Source organism: Somniosus microcephalus, chromosome 25 (genome assembly GCF_052327205.1).
Source record: "Somniosus microcephalus isolate GS21.2 chromosome 25, FLI_Smic_1.0, whole genome shotgun sequence".
Classification (NCBI taxonomy): domain Eukaryota; kingdom Metazoa; phylum Chordata; class Chondrichthyes; order Squaliformes; family Somniosidae; genus Somniosus; species Somniosus microcephalus.
The window spans coordinates 35,046,542-35,068,593 of NC_141011.1; the positions used below are offsets into that span (position 1 = coordinate 35,046,542).

At 45.7% G+C, this 22,052-nt stretch overlaps 2 protein-coding genes across 4 annotated transcripts in view; one reads left to right on the forward strand and one right to left on the reverse strand.

Annotated features, from left to right (window-relative positions):
• The window catches only part of LOC147100682 (uncharacterized), a 269,041-nt gene that overhangs the window by 21,021 nt on the left and 225,968 nt on the right, over positions 1 to 22,052 (forward strand). For 2 of the 3 annotated variants that reach the window (XM_085967189.1, XM_085967192.1), the window contains exon 1: positions 15,717 to 15,990. The exons of the other annotated variant lie outside the window; for it this stretch is intronic. The gene's annotated coding sequence lies outside the window, so the exon portion shown is untranslated. Of the gene's footprint in view, positions 1 to 15,716; positions 15,991 to 22,052 lie in introns of those variants that run through there. 3 annotated transcript variants of the gene reach the window in all.
• On the reverse strand, positions 20,742 to 21,875 carry LOC147100683 (uncharacterized). The gene has a single exon (XM_085967193.1). It carries the CDS (start codon positions 21,561 to 21,563, stop codon positions 20,742 to 20,744), a length of 822 nt encoding a protein of 273 aa, XP_085823319.1. The 5' UTR covers positions 21,564 to 21,875.

Here is a 22,052-nt window from a genome sequence, read left to right on the forward strand (position 1 = left end):
AGTTTCCACTCTGTGACACCTCCCCACTTGCTAATTCAGGAGAGACTGACAGTCAAACCCAGAACCTTTTGTTCTGAATGGCTACTGCTACATGATGTGATGCATTTAACTACTTACTGGGAACGGTAGCACAGTGGTTAGATTACTGGACTAGTAATCCAGAGGCCTAGACATGAGTTCAAATCCCACCACTTGGGGAATTTAAATTCAGTTAATTAAATAAATCAGTGTAGTATCATGTAACTTCCGGACCATAAAAACCCATCTCGTTCACAAAATCTGCCGTCCTTACCTGGTCTTGTGACTCGAGACCCACAACAATGTGGTTAACTCTTAACTTCCTTCTGAAAGGCCCAGCAAGCCACTCAGTCGTACCAAACCGCTGCGACAAAGTATAATAAGAATAAAACCGAACCGACCATTCGGATTTGGACCAAAGTCCTCCTCACTAATATCTGGTGACTTGTGCCAAAATTGGGAGAGCTGTCCCACAGACTAGTCATACTCACAGATCATACCTTTCATCCAATGTCCAAGACCCCTCCATCACCATGTCCTGTGATACAGTCGGGACGAGTCCTCAACATTGAGTCTATGAAGTCTCGTCAGGTCATACATGGGCAAGGAAACCTTCTGCTGATTACCACCTATCACCCTCCCTCTGCTGATGAGTCAGGACTCCTCCATGTTGAACACCACTTGGAAGAAGCAGAGAGCAGCAAGGACACAGAATGTGGGGGGACTTCAATGTCCATTACCAAGAGTGGCTCAGTAGCACCACTACTGACCGAGCTGGCCAACAAAGTCCTGTCTTCACACTGAGGACACCCTCCATTGTGTTCTGTGGCACTACCACCGTGCTAAATGGGATAGATTCAGAGCACATCTAGCAGCTCAAAACTGGGCATCCATGGTGCTGTGGGCCATCAGCAGCAACAGAATTGTATTCCACCACAATCTGTAACCTCATGGCTTGGCATATCCCTCATTCTACCATTACCATCAAGCCAGGGGACCAACCGGGTTCAATGAGGAGTGTGGAAGAGCATGCCAGGAGCAGCACCAGGTGTACATAAAAGTGAGGTGCCAACCTGGTGAAGCTACAACACGAGACTACAGGCATGCTAAACAGCTAAGCAATCCCACAACCAACAGATCAGTCCTGCCACACCCAGTCGTGAATGGTGGTGGACAATTAAACAACTAACAAGAGGAGGAGGTTCCATGAACATTCCCATCCTCAATGATGGTGGAGGCCAGCACTTGAGTGCAAAAGACAAGGCTGATGCGCTTGCAACCATCTTCAGCCAGAAGTGCCGAGTGGATGATCCAGCTCGGCCTCCTCCTGAGGTTCCCACCATCACAGAAGCCAGTCTTCAGCCAATTCATTTCCCTCCATACTCTTAATTATCAGCAAAGTGATGGAAGGGGTCTTCGACAGGGCTATCAAGCGACACCTACTCACCAATAACCTGCTCATTGATGCTCAGTTTGGGTTCCACCAGGACTACTCGGCTCCAGACCTCATTACAGCCCTGGTTCAAACATAGACAAAAGAGCTGAATTCCTGAGTTGAGAGTGACTGCCCTTGACATCAAGGCAGCATTTGACAGAGTGTGGCATCAAGGAGCCCTAGTGAAATTGAAGTCAATGGGAATCAGAGCAAACTCTCCACTGGTTGGAGTCATACAAAGGAAGACGGTTGTGGTTGTTGGAGGCCAATCATCTCAGCCCCAGGACATTGCTGCAGGAGTTCCTCAGGGCAGTGCCCTAGACTTAACTATCTTCAGCTGCTTCATCAATGACCTTCCCTCCATCATAAGGTCAGAAGTGGGATGTTTGCTGACGATTGCACAGTGTTCAGTTCCATTTGCAACTCCTCAGATAATGAAGCAGTCTGTGCCCACATGCAAGCAAGCCCTGGACAACATTCAGGCTTGGGCTGATAAATGGCAAGTAACATTCATACCACACAAGTGCCAGGCAATGACCATCACCAACAAGAGAGATTCTAACCACCTTCCCATGATATTTAACAATATTGCCATCGCCAAATCCCCCACCATCAATATCCTGGGGGTCACCATTGACCAGAAACCTAATTGAATCAGCCACATAAATACTGTGGCTACAAGGACAGGTCAGATGCTGGGTATTCTGCAGCAAGTGACTCACCTTCTGACTCCCCAAAGCCTTGCCACCATCTACAAGGCACAGGTCAAGAGTGTGATGGAATACTCTCCACTTGCCTGGACAAGTGCAGCTCAAACAACACTCAAGAAGCTCGACACCATCCAGGGCAAGGCAGCCCGCTTGATTGGCACTGCATCCACCACCTTAAACATTCATTCCCTCCACCACCAGCGCACTGTAACTGCAGTGTGTACGATCTACAAGATGCACTGCAGCAACTCGCCAAGGCTTCTTCGGCAGCACCTCCCAAACCCGTGACCTCTACCGCCTAGAAGGACAAGGTCAGTAGGCGCATGGGAACACCACCACCTCCAAGTCACACACTATCCGGACTTGGAAATATATCTCTGTTCCATCATCGCCACTGAGTCAAAATCCTGGAACTCCCTCCCTCACAGCACTGTGGGAGTACCTTCAGCACAGAGACTGCAGCGGTTCAAGGCAGCGGCTCACCACCACCTTCTCAAGGGCAATTAGGTATGGGCAATAAATGTTGGCCTTGCCAGCGACGCCCACATCCTGTGAATGAATAAACAAAAAATCTTTTGAGGCCATTTTGGAAAGTGCTTTGGTGTACAATTAAATAATAAATTATGGACCACTTCATTCAATGCAGCCATAACAAGTGCATACCAAAGAAAAACTTTACTTTTAAACTGTTTAAACCTGTAGTCCTTAAGTGTTTTGATATCTTATGTCCCAGTCACCTCATCTATCCATTTCATAGACAGGGAGGGGTTCTAACCTGAGGCTAAGAGTGCTGTAAGTCTTGATTTTAAACTTGAACCTTTGCTGTTTTAACAGGCAGGTACTAGAAAATAGTCAAGAATTGAGTGATTTCACACACAACTGCAGTGTCTATATAATGTCAGCAGTATACACCTATGTTTATGAAATAAGATTTGGAAAGCTTGTATGTTTTGGCCAGGAGGAGCTCCTTGCTGAGCCATTCCTTGGAATATCGATTTATGGAATCACCACCCACTCAGAACTCCATTTTTAGCACCTGCACATATCAAGGTCCACTTTCCAATCTTCCCATTTTTGCCTCAGTTATGGATTGTGGGAGCAATTTTTGTATTGTGGATTTATGTAACTTTGTTACTAGTCTCCAATAGCTTGGTGGGTAAAGGCATTACCTGGTATAGTACTACCTATAGTCTCAAAGTTCCTGGGTTCAGTGCTTGATTTGTGCTGAATAGTTGATGTCAGTTTAGTAGTTTGGGCATATGTTGAGTAAGAGCAGGATTGGGTTTGGTCATGATAATCTCCAAACCAAAAAGCTTGTTGGCACTCGCTGTCCAGACGTGCACATGAAAGATGGCCTTTTGGGCAGGGTAATGGAACAGCCTGGCCCCTTGGAACCATACACCAACAAGATTCAGTCCCTTCAGGGTGGGAAGGGATGAACGTTAGGGGAAAAGTAACCTATGCTGAGTGGTCTGCTTACTTTTGCCACTTAATTAATTTTTGTTGGAAGGAATTCCATTTTGAGTTATTACCCTCCTGATGAAATGACGCTAAAAATAATTTCCATTTTTATTAAAGTAGGTTCACCTAATTACCTTGACTGGTATGAGACAGATGTCGGGTATTATCTAGAATAATTGTATTACTTTTTGCATCGGAAACCCAAGACAATTAAATCCTGTGACTAATTTAGGTTTAAATTGAATCTTGTTCCTTTTGTATCTCTTAATACTCTGGTTGCTGTAAACTCTCTGGCATAGCTTTATTGGCCTATATAGCCTAGATTTTAAAAGTAGCTACATTCAAACAAGTATCAATTTTTTTTACACCCCATCTCTGATTTAAAAAGTGTGCATGGCATTTTAAGCAAACTTAGCGGAACTGTATGAATAATCAAAGCCACTGCAGGTGTAGGTCATTGTTTTGAAATGCAGGGCGAAACTAGCTCAAGCAATGTTAAAGGATCCCTGTACATCTGTAACAACCCTCTATACATATAAATATGTTGTACGTATAGATTTGAGTAAAATTTTGGTTTAGTGGCTGATTTTTCCTATATTCTAGTGACTAATAATTTTGTCCTACATCTCAGTTTGTCAATGAAATGTTGATTTCACCGTTTACTGGGTAGAACACAGTCCATTCCCCTCTGTGACCTTGATTTCAATCCAAACCAGACAGATGAACAAAAATCCTTTATCTGGCAGCTGTCAAGAATCCTAAATGATATGAGTTTGGTCATTTGCAATCCAGTTACAAGTTGACAGATTCAACTACAGGAGGGTGCAAATGTGGCTGTTTGGGCAATGGAATGTCATATGTCGGTGCAATAAGTGAATGTGCTTTTCATACCGAGATTTAAGGTGAACTGTCAACGGCAGTGTGGTGGCGTGGCACCACAGGTACTGGGAAGTAGGTTTAATTCATTCTTCTTCTGCCTTATTGAAGTGCTTTTTGGAGGTCAAAAGGGAGGTGTTAAATCAGAGGCAACGAGGGAGTAGTTTTATGAATTAAAAAGGAAAAGTTGCAAATGCTGGAGATCTGAAATAAAAACAGAAAATGGTGGAAATCCACTGCCGGTTAGTCAGCATCTGTATAGAGAAACGACAAGTTATGGCATTAGAATGGTATTTGTAATGGAATGTTGATTGTTGGAGCTTCTGCCATCAGAATCAAATGCATTGGCAGTCACTTTATGGTGTAATTGAAGTGTGGGACTCCTGATTTTTAAACATGACTTGGATGGGGGTGAGGGGGTAGGGTGCATTCAGCCCAAATCCAGAAATTAATATAGATTTTGGCACTAGCATTGCGCTTATAGCAAGCAATTGCCAAAAGGGTAGTATAAAACTCAGTGTGGGCTAATCTTGGTGCAAGTTAGACCATTTGCAGGGGACCTTTTTATTTACTGAATTATTTTTCCTAATTTCTTCTGCCAATGTTCTATCATGCTTTCCTCTTCTGAAGGTGCTTGCCACATTTTGTGCTATTTGAACATTTTGGCGCAGAAGATCCGGGTATATTTTATATTGAAGTGTTACTTGTAAGTTAAATTGAGTTCAAAGGATTTAATTCCACTTTGCAGCTAGAGCTGGGCGTGGGAGAGTCATATATTCAAGGCAAGCCAGAGAGGCCATGTGACTCCGTACAGACCCATTGTGCCGAGAGGACCCTATTCATTTTGAAATCAGTAGGGTATAGTTGCTAAAGGCTTGCACCAAGGGGTCATGGGGCCAGTTTGGTTTGTGCTCTGGATTGGAGGTCAAGTCCTCAATTTCCTGTTGAGAGAGGGGACAAAAGAATGGTGAAACACACGTTCTGGAATAGTTGATAACATCTATTGAGAGAGGCAGGTAAGAACCTGGGCCAATACAAAAAGAAAATACTGTAGACGCTGGAAATCTGAAATAAAAACAGAAAATGCTGGAGATACTCAGCAGGTCAGGCAGCATCTGTGAAGAGAGAAACAGAGTTAACGTTTCAGGTCGATGACCTTTCGTCAGAACTGGAAAAAAAGCAGGAAATGGAACAGATTTTTAAGCAAGTGTAGGGGCTGGGAAATGGGGGAGGGAATGAAAGAACAAAAGGGAAGGTCTGTGACAGGATAGAAGACAGGAGAGGTTAAGAAACATTAAGAGATATTCAAGGCAAAAGGAGATGGTAATGGGACAGGTTAAGAAACAAAGGATCGCTCTAGATGAAGTGTAAATTGCGCTGGCAGAATGAAAGACAGCTGCCCTGTGGGAGAGAAGAAAAGACACAAACAATTCAATTTAATTTTTTATTTTATTTATCATATATGCAGCAAACGTGTGTACTGCACAATGAAATGTTGATTTTTACGAGTCCTCCGAACATTGGAATAAATATGGCATAGCAATGTTAAAAATACTAATAGAAATACAGTAATAATAAATAAAAACAATAATAAATAATAATAAATTATTCGTTCATGAGTCTTATGGCCTGGGGGTAGAAGCTGTTTTGAAACCGGCTGGTACGAGACCGTATGCTTCGGTATCTCTTACCGGACGGGAGCAGGGCGAAGAGGTTGTGGCTGGGGTGGCTCGCGTCTTTAATGATTCTCAGGGCCTTCCCCCGGCACCTCTCGGGGTAGATATCCTGCATAGCAGGTAGTTTAATTCCTATAGTATGTTGTGCAGCTTTCACCACCATCTGTAGAGCCTTGCGGTCTGTGGCGGTGCAGTTGCCATACCAGGTAGTGATGCAGCCGGACAGGATACTCTCGATGGTGCGCCGGTAGAAGTTGGTGAGAATCTGGGGGGCCATTCCAAATTTCTTCAGTCTCCTGAGGAAGAACAGGCGTTGGCATGCCTTCTTGGTTACGACATCGATGTGATGGGACCACGTTAAGTCCGCCGTAATGAATACACCCAGGAATTTGAAGCTGCTGACCCTCTCCACCTCAGCCCCTTCGATGTAGATTGGGGTGTGTCCCTCCCCCTGCCACTTCCTGTAGTCCACGATCATCTCCTTTGTTTTGCTGATGTTGAGGGAGAAGTTGCTGTACTTGCACCATTCTGCTAGGGCTCTTACCTCCTCCCTGTAGCCTGTCTTAAAAGGTGTGGATAAAAAATATATATATGATAGGGGCCGAGGTTATGATCTGAAATTGTTGAACTCTATGTTGAGCCAGAATGCTGTAAAGTGCCTAATCGAAAGAGGAGGTGCTGTTCCTCGAGCTTACGCTGAGCTTCAGTGGAACAATGCAAGAGGCCGAGGACAGTGAGGTCTGAGTGGGAGTAGAGCGGAGAATTAAAGTGACAGGCGACCGGAAGCTTGGGATCCCCCTTTCGGACTGAACGGAGGTGTTTCACAAAGTGGTCACCCAATCTGCGTTTGGTCTCCCCTGGGCCAGTCTATCTTAAGAGAGCCAACTAGGCTCAGAGCAAACCTTGGTCTTAGTCAGTGACCAAAAGAATATGGTACTTAGCCCACTAACACGGACAGTGTGGCATTTAAAAATTATTTTCTTTGTTATGAGTGGGGACTGAAATTAAATTATAGAAAGGTGAACTTTACTATAATGGATACATTCACTTGCTGACTGAAAAATAAATGAATTTAATGATTTACATCTAGCCTCATCTCACTAAAGTGTTAATCAGTCTGCTTTTCAGAAGATTGGAGAAACGCACGAGAGGAAATGTGATAATAACTATATCCAGCTCATATAACAAAGGAGTCTCATTATTACACATGGGGTCACACATCTGTAAAACTAGATATTGGGCAGAATGAGGAAACTCATCAGAAGGGGCATGGGATCCACTAACAGGAGTGACCGTTGATGCTGAATCTGAGAGAATATCTAGAGCAGACCCAAATTTGTAAGGCGGGCAATCAGCCTCTGGTACCTAACCCAAGTGGCCATTCTTCAAACGTGTTTGGGAGGGATCACTCCAGCTGAGTCTGATCCTGTCCTCATCCAATGTCTATATCCATGTACTTCCAGCAGGTATCACTGGATGGCAATCAGAAGTGGGAACCTAGCCAATATTCTCCTCCCTAACACAGGGGTGCTGAGATCAATTGTAGTCACCCCTGCCCCCACTCTAGTTGACATCAGCTAACAGTACAGATGAGAATGACACACACTTTTGAACTTGTCTTTTAACAAAGAATTTTTAAACTCTGTTGGTACAGTGAACTGTGTGTCATATGCCATTTACTTTACAGATTGTGATGGCTTGTAGAAGTACCAAAACCCTCATCTAGAGGGTGTTTCACTTGGTGAACATGGCAGCAAAGTTAATAGCTCCCACTGGTAGCATCTTGTGCACTATCTTGGCTGTGTCCAGTCGTATGCACTTTAGCCATTCTGGCCTGTATGGACCTTTCCCCGACTTCAACATAGGTCCCAATCAGATTGTCAAAATTACATTTGCTATTTCTGAGCAACTGCATACGCACAACGTGCGCAAGCACAGTTGTTCTGTTGTTGTTGAATTTGATCCACAGTGTAAATGGGCAATTCAGTAGCAAAAGAGTACATTTTGGAACTACTTCCATTGGTTACTAATGGGGTATCAGTTTTTTTAACAATTAAAAGGGGGTGACTGGCTCATCACCTCTTTTTATTTGGAAGAAATAGTTCTGAGCGGAAGTTAAGTAAACAGGGCTCTATGCCTGCATTTCAGCTGTGCCCTCTCCTGCTCCACAGTGGGCAGTGTTACTGCAGCTTCCTACTTGCATTGCTGTTGATATACTGGTAGTACTGCACTAGTAAGTGTAGAATAAATACAGCATTTAACAGCTGGGCTGTGCTTTAGGTCAGAGCTGATCTATTCTCTGGTTTGAGACAGAATAAACAGAGGAGGGCAGGAGTGTTCACATTGTGTATTTGGACTGATTGCCTTGCAGTTTGAGCATTCAGCTCTAGGTGCAGCATTCACTGTACTATGTCTAACTAAGAGATAGAAAAATATTCCTGAATTGCATCAGACAAAAACATCTTCTAAACAAAATTTATCGTGTTCCAGGCATAACCCTTTGTGCACTAACTGTCCATTACAGCTTTGTAACAATGCATTTATTTTTTACTTCTTTATCCCAGTTTCCTTCTCCTTCTCCCTCTCCTGAGGGTGATAAATCATGCTGGGTTACAATTCCAGGGGCAGTGGCAGCCATTCTTCAAACTTGAGCCTAGACAGTGAGTGTTGGCAGGTTACTTCATCATAGCCAAGTGTGATCCTGCCCTTACCCGACATCTATATGTGCACTTTCCAGCAGAGGGCCTCTGGCCACAGCCCAATGATAAGGCCCAGCCCTCAAATTGGACTGGACCTCACACCAGAACTGCCAGACAGCAGGACAGGCTGGTGTGCTCCACTGGCCAGCCAGCCAAGGTCCACTTGGTGGCAAAATCCACTTCATAGGGTGCCAGGATTCTCTGAGACTAGTAGAAGTGAGGAGTTTTTCAGCCTGAAGATTGCTGAAAGTTTGGGCAGTGATTACTGCGGCTGGGAAGAAGTTTTTGAAGTGATATTTTGGGCATTGAGCCTAGACAGCCTTGGACTGCCTATGGGAGTGACAGACCACCAGGATATTTTGATGCCTCCTCCTACACACCTGCCCTATCCCCCTCAAGGAGAGCTTCACAGGAGCAGGTATGATACCTTTACATCGAGTCTACGAGTATATACCATAATGTATACCATAATCACAGAGGAGCAGGAAAGGAGAGAGAGAAAGCAGCATTTAAGAAGGATGCACCCATAATATATTACCCCCCACCCACCATAGAATATACAGGCAACACAGGTCTTATGACGACTTTAGTGAGGACATGTGTATTAGAAGGATATGCTTTACTAAAGAAGCAATAGGGGGGGCTATGCCAGCTATTGCACGGCAGCATGCATCCATGACTGCGCAGCTGTCTGGGGCTATGGCCTCCTATCTCGTCCCAGCTCTCTCCAACATGAGGCAAGGGGTATTTTATTATACCAATTATGGACTCATTTAAATACACCAAGCCCGACTCTTGCCAAAACCTGGTGTCAATGACGTCATGCAGCCGGGTGAGTGCAGCAGGAGTATTTAGCCGGGATCTGCAGGTACAGTTCCTGGCAAGGTAAGTGATGGGGGAATCGGAGGCGATCACAGGTAGACCGAGGCAGGAGAGGCCCAAGGATTCCTTGTGGGGCCAGGAGGAAAGCTTAAAAATGTTTAAAGTTTACTTACATGGGCCTCTTCTGGCCTTGGATCCACATTCCAACAGCTTCCCCAGATGCTCTCGGCACCGAGTGCAACCCGGTGTTAAAGTTAAGCTGCAGTCCAAGTGACGTCATTGGACCATGAACCTTTACATTTTAATATGGCTGAATAAAATGGCAGGGAAAGCGGTATGGATCACGTAAGGCTATGCTACCTCTATTTTACCCCCTCCCCACATGCCCTGTTCTCATTAGGTGCAGAGCATTAAAGTCGTAGCTCTCGAGTTTTATAGTCAAGGCCTCGTGCCAGAAAACCCAGTATTCCATTAGCTGTTTTTATGGCCTTATCTGTAAAGTCTGTGGGTTGTGCAGTTAATAAATACACAGACTTCAGAAGTAACAAACAAACAGGTCTTTACTATTCGAAGGTCCGGGCGAATCTGCCCCAGCAATCCTGCCACAACACTTATATACTGGTGTGGTCACTATCGGTATTACAGTATACAGAAGCCAAACAAATAGTGCCACACCTAAAGTAGTTCTCTTAAAGGTGAACGGTTACATTCAATAGTTCCCTTAAAGGTAGACGGGTACATACACTACAATCCTCCCTTTTTAGCTTATTACTTACAGAGTCCCCGTTAAACATACATATCTTCAACTTCCTATAAAACAAATTACAGATATAACCTCGGTGGAGTCAATGTCATATAAAACAATTTACAGATATAATCTCGGTGGAAACAGTTCACAGGTTCAGTCTCTGCGGAAACAGTTCATAGATTCAGTCTCTGATCTTGACTCGTTCCGAACAACATTTCTTTGGTGTAGCCAGTTCACCTGGCTAGCGTGACTCCTCCATAGCCTTTTTCTTGACGTAACAGCTTGAACTTTCATCCTGTTGAACCAGCAGTGCGGACTTTTACAACCAACTGGCTGTCTTGACATTTTCCAGTTTTTCAACTAATTTAGCTCCTTTCGTAATGTCCCGCCTGGGATGGTAGAAGTGCTAATATTTTAGACAGTTATTATCTTCTGCTTCTTCTTTTTCTTTTCTGACTTTTTGAAATTCTCGGAGCTCCTTTCTCGGCTGCCAGCTGTAGCGCCACCAACTCTCTATGTTCCTTAGACCTTAAGTGCTTCATCCGGATTTCAGCACTTTGGGAGTTTTCATCACAAGCTGGGCAGACCACATCCTCGTAATATTCAGTGTCACTCAACAGGTCATGGTAATATTCGGGTTCGTCCTGAGTTAGGCCAGCGAGAGAGCCTTCTTCTTCCTCCTCACCCGTCTGGACGTTAGCTGACGGTGGTTCCTTCCCTAGACATCTTTCTTGAAAAGACTTCTTCATGCATTCATATTCATCCCGCTCTTCCTGGGTTATCTGCCATTCCTTCACGACGGACCTCATTTGTGAGTTCAATACCTTCCCTTCCATCGGGAATTGCGTTATCAGGCTATTTAAACCTTCTACTGAAGTAACGGTTTCCACATTCTTCTGTTCACCTTGACGTGATTCAACGTACTTTTGGCATCCTTGTAAAATTTGTGTTGCCACCTCAGCTATCTCCGTGACTTTTGAGAGCTCCGAACTCGTTCCCCCTGAAGATTGAAGCTCGTGTTCAGATTGTTCCCCTTGCAGAGTCTTGTCCTTCAGCATATGAAGGAGTTGGCTGACCGTTAACTCTTCCCTGGGAACACGGTGGATCAGAGTCTTCTCCATTTCATCCACCTCTTTCTCCAATACTTCCACCTTACATTCCTCTTGAACTTTGGCTTTCAGCGCTCGGAAAAGTTGCGCCCTGATGCTCTCTAGTTCATGTTCAGGGACCATTCTTACAGTTTCCTTTTCTTCCACTGAAAGGATTCCCAGTTGAATCTGTTCTTCAAGTTGTTGAACCTCGGTCATTGCCGCCTCATATTTGTCTTGGGTGTCCTTCAATGTTTTTATGAGTTCTTGGACATCCTGTCTTTCATGCTCTGCCATGTTTTTCACCTCTAATTTCTCATCTATGGATGGAACTTCTACCGATGAGTCTGTCTTGGCCTTGAGCTCATCAAGAATTTCCTGCAGCCTTTGGACTTCTTGCTCATGTTCAACCTTTAGTTGTTCATATGCTTTTACTGAAACTAGCTTTTCGGAGGCTGCCGAGTTAACCCCCTCCAGAATTGTAGCCTGGGCCTGTTCATACTGTTCTTTCAGCTTCTCACACTCTGCTTGTAAGGAGTCGTAGAGAAGAACTGGAATAAAATCCTGGCTTCCTGAAGATTCCTCTTCCTTTGGTTCGTTCTGTAAATATTCTAGTTCCTGAACAGCATCAGGGGAATGTGATTGGTATTTGACCACGATGGCTCTATGGTCGCTCGCTGCTTGAGCTAGCTGTCTCTGTTGTCTTTCCAGGTTCTCCCATTCGGTGTCCCAGAACTTTTCCATATTTTTCATCTCTTGTACGAGACGGTCACTCAACTGTTCTAATTGTTGTCGTACTTTGACATAAGTTTGCGTCCGGGCTCGGTGTTCTTCCGTCGTGGATGAATCCTTTGCTTGAACAGGCTTAGAATTCTCTGTCAACCTGGAGTTCTGCTCTGCAGCTTTATTCTTCTTGGTACCATAAGTCCTTCTGCATGTATTCGTTTTCTTCCCCATCGTCGGCAAGTCCCTTTTAGCCTTGTCTTCCATATTCGACTTGGTCTTATCATCATCCATTTCAGAATCTGAGCTAATAGCTTGCACCGAGTCCTCCCTCATTGTGGCTTTTAGGTAATGCCATTCCATGTCTATTTTCTTAATCCACTCCCGTCCTAGAAGTGGTGGTCCTCCCTCAGGTACTACGTACAAGTTCATTCTTGGGTGTTCTTTACCCCTATCTCTCACCTTGACTCTTATTTTCCCCACGGGGTATACGTTATGCCCCGTGTATGTCTGTAATACGAACTTGGTATTTCTTAAAGGTATGTGAGAGAATAGCCGGTGGTAGTCCCTTCGGTTGATGACTGATAGAGCTGATCCAGTGTCCAGCTCCATTCTTACTTGGACTCCAGCTATTTTTAGTATGACCCAGATGGTCTGTAGATCCGTTTCTTTACCCACATTGTGGATTCTCAGACTACCCAGCTCCTGGTTGTTTGGGTCTGAGTCTGAATTCTGTTCGTCTGAACTCTTCTCCGCCACCTTGTGTACCTTGTTGTACTTTTCTTGTGGTGGCTTCCTTTGATTGTTGGTCTTTTTCCCGGACCGGCATACCTTCACGATGTGACCCAGTTTGCCACATTTCCTACACTCTTGGTTCTTAAACCAGCATTGATTCTGGTCATGCGTTGTCTTCCCACAACGGTAGCATTTTGTTGTGCTTGAAGTAATTTGGTCCACCCCGAGTGCCGCCGCCTTTAGTTGCATTTCCGCCGTTCCTTTCGCTGCGGCTTCGTGCGATGCAGCTATAAGGACAGCCCTGTCCAGTGTGAGGTCGTTCTCTTCCAGTAGTCGCTTCTGCGTCCCTTCTTTGGACAATCCGCATACGAACTTGTCCCGCAGCGCTTCTGTCAGATTCCCTCCGAACTGGCAGTATTTCGCTAGCCTACGCAGTTCGACCAAGTATTCCGCATTGCTTTCGTCTTTCCTCTGCGTTCTTGCGTAGAATTTGAATTGTTCAGCCAGCATCAACGGTGTGGGGTTCAAGTGGTCCTTCAGCACAGCCACAATCTCTTCGAAGGTCTGATCCGCTGGTTTATTTGGTGCTATTAGATGCTTCAAGAGCCCGTATGTTTTTGCCCCCATCGAGTTTAGCAATGTTATCGCCTTGTCGTCTTCCTCTATTTTGTTGGCTTCGCAATAGATCTCTATGCGTTCCACGTACGTGGCCCAGTCTTCTATTTCAGAATTAAAGTCGTTAATATTCCCTCGCTTAGGCATCTTTCTTCCCTTGGGAGCAGCACCAGTATTTCTTTAAGTATTCTTATTTATTTGTTTATTTCTAAGATGGCGGTTTCCCGCTCTTCCTTTCTCGCCCCGCCCACTTCAATGGCGGTTTCCCGCTTCTGGCGTCTTCTCCGCCTAATGGCGGCTTCCCGCGTTTCTTCCCGGTGGAAGGGGTACGCTTCCCCCACAGCGGACAGGTTCAGCCGCTGGCTGGCTTCCGCACAGCTCCCCTTACTCGGCTCTGTCTTTTTCTCCCGCCCGCACGGCTCTACCGGCGCTGGGTACACCCCGTTAACGGAGGACAGTTCAGCCGCTGGACTGGCTCTCGCGCAGTCTCTCTCTCCGTACCCGGCTCTGTCGCTCTCTCTCCCGCACGTTCGGTGCTACCGGCCCTGGGTACCCCGTTGGTGGAGAACAGTTCAGCCGCTGGACTGGCTCTCGCACAGTCTCTCTCCCCTTGCTCGGCTCTGTCTCTCCCTCACGTTCGGTTCTACCGGCTCTGGGTACCCCGTTGGTGGAGGACAGCTCAGCCGCTGGACTGGCTCTCGCGCAGTCTCTCTCTCCCACCCGCACGGTTCCTGTTCGCCTCCCAGCCCTCTCGCAGACCGGTGTTTCCCTCCCCGGCTGCGGCTGGGTTTCTCTTCCTGCGCCTACTCCCAGTCTCAGCGCTTCGTGGCTGCGGGCGCTGCCCGGCTTTTCCCGCCGATCACGGTCCAGCTGTCACCCGACGCCGTTGGACCCGACTTCTGACCGGCTCAGCTCCCCCTCGACCGAGGTCGAGTGCTCTGCCCTTATCCTCCGGATACTTCTACACCTTCCCCTACTCACAGTCTCTTCGGCCGCCTTGTTCCCTGCTGATCGGCTCACTCCGTACCGTGGTAGAAGGGTAGTCAGTGCCTGTTGCAGACGGAAGCTTTTGTTGCTAAAGTCTTCCACCTTTCTCCTGCTGCAGCCTCGTGTTTTCTTCCAGCAGCACGACGAGGGCGGTTGCCTCTCTTCGACGCTCTTCTTGCTTTGGTAATCTTGCCGCAGGGTACGATCGGACTCGTCGCCACTGTAAAGTCTGTGGGTTGTGCAGTTAATAAATACACAGACTTCAGAAGTAACAAACAAACAAACAGGTCTTTACTATTCGAAGGTCCGGGCGAATCTGCCCCAGCAATCCTGCCACAACACTTGTATACTGGTGTGGTCACTATCGGTATTACAGTATACAGAAGCCAAACAAATAGTGCCACACCTAAAGTAGTTCTCTTAAAGGTGAACGGTTACATTCAATAGTTCCCTTAAAGGTAGACGGGTACATACACTACATTATCCACTTGAAGTGCTGCTTTTAATGTCTTGTGAACTTGAACCCCCACATCTCTCTGCTCTTCCACCTCACCCAGCTTTCCTCCATTCAAAGTATAGTTATTTCTTTTATTTTTTTTAACTGGTGTGCCAGCTCACATACTGATATTGAATCTCACCAGACACTTTATTGCTTATTAATATTCCCTTGAAGCTCCCTTTGGTCATTAGAATTATTTATTATGCCTCCTATTTTAGTATTGTCTGCAAATCTGGGCACTATTCCCTCATGCCCTATAACCCCATGATGTCAGGGATGCCCCTTCCAGTATCCTGCCTGTGGGCTCTCTGCACCAGCTTCTCCTGCAGGAAGATTGAGAGAATTAAGTAAAGGCAACCAATTTAGGGCTGTGGCCCAAGTGGCATTGGAAAGCTGATGTAAGAGATCTGATGGTATCAACCTGTTAAAGTAGGGGAAATGGGTTTAAAATACCTGCACGCTAAGTTAATGACACCATTGCCCCCCAGTCCTCTTTGTAGTTTAAAAAGGGAAATGTGAACTGTTAAGATGCTACCACTAGTTGTCTCCATTGCACATATTTGCTTAATGTACCAGCAACACCCTGTGGCAGTAACTAGCTATTTCCTCCGCTCTTTTGAATAAAAATTACGTTTTCTATTTACTTCTTTCACCACTCCTTTTCTCTTAATTCCTTGCTGGAGTACAATTCCAGTATCTCAGCCAGCTGGCCATAATTCATATCTGACCCTTCCTTTTCCCACCTCTACCGGGCCGGACTTTCACCCGTCGCCCTGATCCCATTTATGATTCCGGCCCAGTTTCAAGCCAGTGACCCCTCAGAATCTCCAGGCGTTACTGCACCAGAAGAAGTGGGAGGAAAACTAAAGAGGCCACAGGAGCCTGAGACTTTCAGCAGGTAAGCCATCAGGGCAAAGGAGACTTCGACTCAGTCTCGTCTTTCATTTGCGGTATTTAGGACTCTTCCCATCGTCACACAGGCACAGTGCGATCCCGAGCGCGGCAATAAAACGAGTGGATGGGAGGGTTTTTGGTCGGGAAACCGCGCCCCATCCCCCACATGCAGCGGATGGGAAAAAGGCAGCCAGTGGCATTCCGGGAAATGGGGGTGGGAGGCGGCTATAGGACTCACGGCCTAATTTTCTCCAGTTCACATCTGAGCCTGATGCTAATTTACATTCAATCTCTACCAGGGGATAGCAGTCACATGTAGGAAATCTTTCTGGTTTTCTTCCTTAAGCCGAAGGTTCTGAGGCCAATTACAGCACCTAAACATACCAATCAATGGCTGAAACATAGAAATAGAAGATAGGAGTAGGCTATTCGGCCCCTCGAGCCTGCTCCGCCATTTAATGAGATCATGGCTGATCATCCAAATTGAGTACCCTGTCCCTGCTTTTTCCCCATATCCCTTTAGCCTTAAAAAATATATCTAACTCCTTGAATATATTTAATGAATTGGCCTCAACTGCCTTCTGTGGCAGATAATTCCACAGGTTCACCATTCTCTGGGTGAAGAAATTCCTCCTCTCAGAGAATAGTAGGTCTCATTTGAGCTGGGTTGCTACAGTGTGCCTCAATAGGGAGGGAACAAATTGACTCACCTTTCCTTCTTGTAATCACTATCCAGTGACCTATGCTGAAAAAGTGTGAGGATATTCAGGTGAGGACACAATCAGATCAGGTTGTGAAGCCCTGCATGGTTGAATAGCCTGCTCACATTCAATGTCCAGGCTCATGCATGATGAGTGGCTAACTAGGTGAATTTGCAGAGGGCTGCCATCACTCATTGATCCATACCCTAGCATGTGGCAGGGGCACCCAATCAAGTGAATTGCTCTGTCCTGGATGGTGTTGAGCTTTGAGTGCTGTTGTGGCCACGCCCATCCAGGTGAGTAGTGATTATTCCATCACAATCCTGATTTGAGTCTTGCGGATGGTGGAGAGCCTTTGAGGTGTCAGGAGAGGAGTCACTTGTCGCAGAGCATCCAGTCTCTGCTCTGCTTTTGTAGTCATCATGTTGATATGGCTGGTCCCGTTAAGTTTCTGGTCAAGGTGACCCTCAAGGTGTTGGTGGGGCACTCGGTGATAGTTATGTCACAGAAGGTCCGGCTTCTAGTGGACCTAGTGGTTAGCACTGTTGCCTCACAGCGCCAGGGACCCGGGTTCGAATCCGGCCTCGGGCGACTGTCTGTGTGGAGTTTGCACATTCTCCCTGTGTTTGCGTGGGTTTACTCCGGGTGCTCCGGTTTCCTCCCACAGTCCAAAGATGTGCAGGTTAGGTTGATTGGCTATGATAAATTGACCCTTAGTGTTAGGGGGATTAAATACGTGGGGTTACGGAGATAGGGGTTACGGGGATCGGGTGGGATATGTGTCGGTGCAGGCTCGATGGGCCGAAATGGCCTCTATCTGCACTGTGGGGCTTCTGTGATTCCTCTTATTTGAGATAGCCATTATCTGGCACTTGTGTGGTGCAGTTGAAAAAATTGTTCTGCTTCCGCTTCTGAACAGAGGCCCAGCATTTCTGGGTCTTACCAGATTTCCCTCCCTCACGAGGTCTCTTGCGCGCATTTTAGCCTCATTATGCCTCAAATGCTAAGGAAATTGGACCAAGCGCTCTTACTTAGTGGATTTATTTTTCTCACTAAATGTCTCCTTTTCTGACCTATCTTAAATGTTTCACCTCCTTGCTAGTGTATGGTTCTGTAAGGCATTGGGTGCTCTGATACTTTTCCAGGTGGGCGTTAATAATTTGTAACCTTTAGTCCCCCGATGTCCGTACTTGTGACGACCCTGGCTGATTTTTCTTCATAACCTAGGGGCACTGATCCACTGAGGCCCTAGCTGAGATCAGCTAACTCAGGTCAGACCAGGCATCGAACATGGGACTCTCTTGGTCTGCGCGGCCCAGCTACTCATTAGACAAACTTGCTGAACTTTTGGGAGAGTGGGTCCAAACTCCTGTAACAATTTCCTATCACTTAATTATTCAGTCATTGAAATTAATTGCTTTGATATTTTGATCAAATGACATAACTTTGATTTTAAAAAGGAAACAAAACCATTTTAAATTGGTGATCCCAATATGGCTGGAGCTTTTGTTGCCATACGGTGATCCACGCTGAGAATTATTGAAACATATCTGGTGAGGTTAAATAAGAGTGAATGTTGAATTGAGGTAAAGATATAAACTTAGTAACAAGCTCATGATTAGAAGTTCAGTCATCTCGTTTTTTAATAATGTTGCGCACAATATCTCAATTTATGCTACATACTTAGTGAGCCAGAGTGCTGGTTTTATTTTGTTAATTTTATTATCAAATAATCACATGCACATGATAAAAGGGAGTGTGAACATCATATTTCTTTGGTCTAGCACTATTAACTTTCTTTGCTTTGACTATTTCAACAAGTTTGTTGTATCTCTTCGTGCAATCTTTCAGTTCTTCCTGGAACAGTTGCTGCTATCACTCCCATGGTCCAGGGGTGTTTACTGGATAGCTGTATAGGGCTTGTTCCAGAAGTTTATGTTCTTCTGCTGCCAAGGGTTAATGCCATAACCAGGCACCTCAAAACTATCTGAAGGGTGTTGCCTCATCCACTGCTGCAACTGTTGTACTGTATTCTTTATTGAACTTTTCAAATGCTTTTTTGTTTATCTTTTTGTAGAGGATCAAGCTTTTGTAAATACTTGGCTCTGTTCCATCCTTGGCTGTCCTTTAGATTCCACTTAGAATCATAGGATGGTTACATCATGGAAGAAGGCCATTTGGCTCGTCGAGCCCGTGCTGACTCTCAGCTAGTCCCACTCCCCTGCCCTTTCCCCGTAGCCCTGCAACTTTTTTTCCTTCAGATACTTATCCAACTCCCTTTTAAAAGATAAGATTGAGTCTGCCTCCACCACCCTTTCAGGCAGTGCATTCCGGATCTTAACCACTCGCTGCGTAAAAGAAGTTTTTTCTTATGTTGCCTTTGGTTCTTTTGCCAATCACCTTAAGTCTGTGTCCTCTGGTTCTCGACCCTTCTGCCAATGGGAATAGTTTCTCTCTATCTACTCTGTCCAGACCCCTCATGATTTTGAACGCCTATCAAATCTCCTCTCAATCTTCTCTGCTCCAAGAACAACCCCAGCTTCTCCAGTCTATCAATGAAAGTCCCTGATTCCTGGAATCATTCTTGTAAATCTTTTCTGCACCTTCTCTAAGGACTTCACATCCTTCCTAAAGTGTGGTGCCCAGAATTGGACACAGTACTCCAGTTGGGGCCGCACCAGTGTTTTATACAGATTCATCATAATTTCCACACTTGTACTCTATACCTCTATTCATGAAGCCCAGGATCCCGTAAGCCTTTTTTAACTGCTTTCTCAACCTGCCCTGCCACCTTCAACAATTTGTGCACATATACCCCCAGGTCTCTCTGTTCACGCACCCACTTTAGGATTGTACCATTTAGTTTATATGTCCTTTCCTCATTCTTTCTACCAAAATGTATCACTTCACACTTTTCTGCGTTAAATTTCATCTGCCACATGTCCGCCCATTTCACCAGCCTGTTTGTCTTCTTGAAGTCTATCACTCTCCTCCTCACTGTTCACTATACTTCCAAGTTTTGTGAAATCTGCAAATTTTGAAATTGTGCCCTGTACATCCACGTGCAAGTCAGTAATATATATCAAAAAAAGCAGGGGGTCCTAGAACCAACCCCTGTATACGTTCCTCCAGTCCAAAAAAGAACCATTCACCACTACTCTGTTTCCTGTCACTTAGCCAATTTTGTATCCATGCTGCCACCGTCCCTTTTATTCCATGGGCTTCAACTTTGCTGGCGAGCCTATTATGTGGCACTTTGTCGAACGCCTTTTGGAAATCCATGTACACTACGTCAACTGCATTACCCTCATCAACCCTCTCTGTTACCTCATCAAAAAACTCGATCAAGTTGGTTAAACACGATTTGCCTTTAACAAATCTGTGCTGGCTTTCCTTAATTAATCCACACCTAGCCAGGTGACTGTTAATTTTGTCCCTGATTACTGTTTCTAAAAGCTTCCCCACTACCGAGGTTAAACTGACTGGCCTGTAGTTGCTGGGTTTATCTTTACACCCTTTTTTGAACAATGGTGTAACTTTTGCAATTCTCCAGTCCTCTGGCACCACCCTCGTATCTATGGAGGATTGGAATATTATGGCCAGTACCTCCGTGATTTCCGCCCTCAATTCCCTCAGCATCCGAGGATACATCCCATCCGCTCCTGGTGACTTATCTACTTTAAGTACAGCCAGCCTTTCTAATACCTCTCCTGTATCAATTTTTATACTAGCAAGTGTCTCCACTACCTCCTCTTTCACTTATGTCTATGGCAGCATCCTCTTCCTTGGTGAAGACAGATTCAAAGTACTCTTTTTTTGTTTCAAAAATATACTTTATTCATAAAAATTTGTTCAAATACATTGCAGTACAATCCACAGATCCTATTTTATATCATACAGTCCAGGTTCAATACATTACATGACAGTCTCGTTCGCTTCATGCCAGTTACGTTTCAAATGTTATGTACATTTACATTTCAACAATTTGATACATACGGCCCGAGGGGGGTTTTATACTGGTTCCAGCCCTTTGGTGTACACTGGCGGGAGGGCCTTAAACTGTGGCCCTTCCCCATCGTGCCTTTGCGGCGGCGGTACCAACCTTTAGTGCGTCCCTCAGCACGTACTCCTGGACCTTGGAATGTGCCAGTCTGCAACACGCAGTTGTGGACAACTCCTTACTCTGGAAGACCAGCAAGTTTCGGGCAGACCAAAGGGCGTCTTTCACCGAGTTGATGATCTTCCAGCAGCAGTTGATGTTTGTCTCGGTGTGCGTCCCTGGGAACAGTCCGTAGAGCACAGAGTCCTGTGTTACCGAGCTGCTCGAGATGAACCTCGACAAAGACCACTGCATCTCTTTCCAGACCTTCTTTGCAAAGGCACATTCCAGAAGGAGATGGATGACGGTCTCGTCCCCACCGCAGCCGCCTCGAGGACAGCGTGTGGTGGAGCTGAGATGCCGGGTGTGCATGAAGGATCTGACGGGGAGGGCCCTTCTCGCCACCAGCCAAGCTACATCTCGGTGCTTGTTTGTAAGTTCTGGCGATGAGGCGTTCTGCCAAATGACTTCAACAGTCTGCTCGGGGAACCATCCGACAGGATCCACCATCTCCTTTTTTCGTAGGGTCTCGAGGACGTTACGTGCTGACCACTGCTTAATGGCCTTGTGGTCAAAGGTGTTTCCCTGTACAAACTTTTCCACGAAGGACAGGTGGTCCGGCACGGTCCAACCGAGTGGAGCGTTCCACGGCAGCGTGGCCAGACCCATCCTTCGCAACACCGGGGATAGGTAGAACCTCAGCACGTAGTGACACTTGGTGTTTGCGTACTGAGGGTCTATGCACAGCTTGATGCAGCCACACACAAAGGTGGCCATCAGGATGAGGGCGACGTTGGGTACGTTCTTTCCCCCCCTTATCTGGAGATTTGTACATCATGTCCCTCTGGGCATGATCCATTTATGATCTCCAGATAAAGTGGAAGACGGCTCGGGTGACTGATTCAACGTACTCATTTAGTACCTCAGCCATACCCTCTGCCTCCATGCATAGGTCTCCTTTTTGGTCCCCAATCAGCCCCACCCCTCCTCTTACTACCCTTTTACTATTTATATGCCTATAGAAGACTTTTGGATTACCTTTTATGTTAGCTGCCATTCTATTCTCATACCCTCTCTTTGCCCCTCTTATTTTCTTTTTCACACTTGTTGGGTGTGAATTGATAAAATTAGCAATTACTTCACATCTTGCATTTATTCCTTTGTTAGGGTGTATCAGATTACAATTGCTACATTTTAGCATGTTCATTGGAGAGGATCACCACAGGAGAGGGTCTATGGAATTCACATTAGCTCCACACACTGGGT